The 3,783-nt window shown below is 30.7% G+C and overlaps 1 protein-coding gene across 1 annotated transcript; it reads right to left on the reverse strand.

Annotated features, from left to right (window-relative positions):
- Positions 1 to 190: 190 nt before the first annotated feature.
- Positions 191 to 3,146, reverse strand: LOC111885126 (endonuclease 2). The gene is made up of 14 exons (XM_052768952.1): positions 3,094 to 3,146; positions 2,919 to 3,018; positions 2,803 to 2,850; positions 2,639 to 2,731; positions 2,466 to 2,545; positions 2,243 to 2,424; positions 2,020 to 2,063; positions 1,776 to 1,909; positions 1,532 to 1,672; positions 1,298 to 1,381; positions 1,122 to 1,173; positions 1,026 to 1,045; positions 852 to 942; positions 191 to 628 (listed from the first exon to the last, which is right to left on the reverse strand). Exons 1-8 carry the CDS (start codon positions 3,144 to 3,146, stop codon positions 1,853 to 1,855), a joined length of 657 nt encoding a protein of 218 aa, XP_052624912.1. The 3' UTR covers positions 191 to 628; positions 852 to 942; positions 1,026 to 1,045; positions 1,122 to 1,173; positions 1,298 to 1,381; positions 1,532 to 1,672; positions 1,776 to 1,852.
- Positions 3,147 to 3,783: the final 637 nt, after the last annotated feature.

Genomic DNA, 3,783 nt, shown 5'->3' on the forward strand with positions numbered 1-3,783 from the left:
TATATCGCAAACCCCTTTACCAGTTTTTTTTCAATGCCTCGCTAATCCCTCGCAAATTTTAGATGTGATTTCTTCTCTTTCCGTCGCTGATCTGTCGCAAATTTAAGATGTGATTTTTTTTTTTCTGTAGCTATTCCCTTGCAAATACATAATATCAGATTTTCGTTTGTTGTGAATCTAAAAAAAATAATACCAAAAAATCAAATAATTACATAACTCAAAACAAATATTAACATTTAAATACAAAAAACATCCACTAATTATACATTCCCAAACCAATCTTTAACATTAAAATCCCAAAAGAATGTAACCATCAACGTTTATCAAAACATCCATAAACATCAAATATCAAAGTTCAACGTTGATTGATATTTGATTTTAAAGTATAATGTACCATAATTCTAAATTTCCTCTCATATTTTGCATTTTCGCACACATGTTCTTCGTTGCTTTGATGTCTTGCGTCGAAAAGAATGATCAAAATGGAATTGGATTCCGATTCCCGTTCAATCCCATGGATATAGAACCAATTTCCATTTAGTTTTTCTAGCAATGGAAAAAGACCGGGTTGCATGATGTCTTCCTGCTTTTTGCTAGATTTAATGTCTTTGTTGGAAGAAATGCTTTTCTGTTGATGAAAAAGAGATTAGTGTCTACTCATTTGAAACCAAATATGGGACCGGAATGGAATGAATTCCGATTCCAACCAAAAAGTAAATGATAATACATGTTGGTGAAAGAAAATATCGTGTTTGCAAATTGCTTGTTAGAAATTGTAATCTCTTAAGGACCATCATCCACACCAAAATTAACAGTAAACATTTTAATTAGGAAGGAAGTTAAAGACAAACCTTCACTGTCTCTAGGTCTTTCCACAGGCCATTGCTTGGACGGAATGGAATGGACAAAGGAATGGAATGAATCTAACCATCATTCCAAGCACTACTTAAGAGAAAATAAATAAAGTAAATCCAAATACAATTTTACTTAATTAGAGTCTTAAGACTATGAGACTTCTTCCTTACATTATTCCCCTGATCCCTTCCTGTATGATTAAAATAATCATTAAAAAAGATAAAATAATTTAAAGATAAAGTTACATTATTGAAGAGCAGTCAAACCTTGGTCAACACAGAGAATTCGCTATGGGATTTTAGTACTACAAGACAACGCCTGCAAAATATATATTAAATTTTTTAGTCTTTCAAATCATATATTTTTTATTTACTGAAGAAATATATAAATTTAAAGAAAAAGTTTAATTATCTGTGTGATATTTTCTGGAATGGACATGTACCAAATAATTGACTTTTCAACAACATTTGAAGTGATTTGAAATGTAATTCCTTTTTCAGCTAACATTGTAAGTATTTGTCCTACACTAAGAGATACAGTACATACTCACTCACATGTTAGACAAGATAAGTAAATAGGAATACAATTGAAATCCATCAAAACATGAAAGGAATGGTGAATTCCGTGAATGATGGAAATGGAATTCGAAAGATTTCAACTGAAATTCAATCTTTACCTCCAATTGAGCCTTGTTATACTATAATGGAATGATGAATTGTTGAGCAAACTTTCCTTTTTCATAACTTTGAATTTCTTTTTGCACCTTCTTCATCCCTATAGCTTGTGCCTTGAGAGCTATTTTTTGTAATTTCTCTTGCTTAAATATACGATGTATTATTTATCAGTATGTTAATATACATAGAACATCATTAAATACAATTTTATATTTTTTAAGATAACTAAAAGTTTAAAACACATACCTCCTTTTTGTTGTTTCATTTCAATCATCAAATGAGCTTTTTCTTTGTTAGTAACTCCTTTCTTTCCAGCCAACACACTAGTTTTTACCAGTCAAATTCTCATTATCTTCTTCTTCTCTAGATTGAATAGAGACCTGACTACCACTTCAAACAATTAATAAATTAGAAACTTCACAGACTAAAAAATGAATCTTTATAAACACATAAAAAAAGAACAAGATAATAAATTTCAAGAAGAAAGTACCAGAGATAGTTCATCTTCTAACATATATTTGAAGCAAGAGCTGTCTATATATATATATATATATATATATATATATATATATATATATATATATATATATATATATATATATATATATATATATATATATATATATATAATATATATATATATATATATGACTTATGTTAGTATTTAATTTCTATTTGCTGATAACTTAAAGCAAATGACAATCTAACACCACCTTGAGCTAATCGCCAATTAACAATTGGTAAACGAGACAAAAAGTAGTCATATCCATGAACAAAATCATTGTCAACTCCTTTGTATGCCCAACTACATGCTCCTTTGTATGCCCAACTACATGCTCCTTTTATTCCTTCACTTGCATATCTATTGAAAGTAATCAAATTTATAAAAAAAAATGTTCATATTGTAATTGTTTTTTGCATCTATGTATTATATACGGTTTCACATATAAGTTGGGACAAGTATTCTGATTTCTGATGCACTTTTCCCTTGTTGGAACTTGATATTCCCATTCTTTCTGCCAAACAAAATGTATAAAAATACTAATTAAAATCCCAAAAAAAAAAATTCTAATTCTTAAACAGTCATGTAAAGTAAATATGTAAAATACCATTATGTTATTCTGAATAGCTTTGACTAGATTTTCAACATCACAATCATAGAATATTTCTTCTGCAGTCTCAGTTATGCTGTCATCCCAAACCTGTATAACGTATTGTATGTATTTTTGATCATTAGCTTAACAAGAAATCTTAATTTAGATTACATATGAACATTGATCATGTTCCCACCTCTATCCGAAGTGAATCCTACATGTAGCGACTGTAACAGGGGCAATTTAGTCTTTTAACTTGTTAGATAATAAAGTCAAATTGGTTACTATCACATACCTGATGAATATCTCCCATGAAATAAGAAAGAAAGAGCAGTTCTTCTATGAGATTATCTTCAAATATTTCATAATGTTTTTCATCTTCAAGTTGATAAAATCTAGAAACAAAGAATTAGATGACGAAATTTGGGAATTTAATTACACTGAGATGTTTGTTTGCCAAATTCGAGTACCTGAGTGGTGTAGTTGTTAATTTCTTCGATGACACATCTTCCGCCCACTCCATATATTGTTGTCGTTTTGAAATTGAGCCCGTTGTCAAATGCCTACACCCGGTGCCAATCCATATCATACAACTTCATCCGCGAGAGCTTTAAATTGTAATAGCAAAAACAAAATGTATGTAAGCAGCAAGAAAACCCTAGGAAAACCAAAATTAAGGAGTTGAGGAAGGCAGAGCTTAGAAAAATGAGTTCTGATTTGATCTAAAATGAAAGAGAAGAAAGAGAGCTACATGAATATGGAACTTACAGACAACTAAAAACCAAAATAGGAAGGTTTACGATAACTTCATGAACCAAAATAGGAAAGCAAGAGAGGATGTGATTTATAAGGTTTTCCTGTACTTTTCAAGTATACTTCAAAGAGGGGACGCGCAGGTGGACGGTGGTGGAGGTGATTTTCCGGGCGGAGGAGGAATTTAAGTCGACAGAGGTTGATCAGGGCTTTTGGAGAAAATTGTTTAGAGTTTGGGAATGAAAATAAAAGCAGGGAAGGAAAAGAAAACGAGGGAAAGAAAAAATAAAGAAAAGTGGGGAATGAAAAAAAAGGAGGCGTCCATTTTCTGTGATCGAATGGCGAGGGATTAAAAAAAAGGGCGTGTGATTTTTAATAGTCCATCGTTGTCCATCACTAAATTTTTT

The sequence above is a fragment of the Lactuca sativa genome, chromosome 2, assembly GCF_002870075.4.
Source record: "Lactuca sativa cultivar Salinas chromosome 2, Lsat_Salinas_v11, whole genome shotgun sequence".
Lineage (NCBI taxonomy): Eukaryota > Viridiplantae > Streptophyta > Magnoliopsida > Asterales > Asteraceae > Lactuca > Lactuca sativa.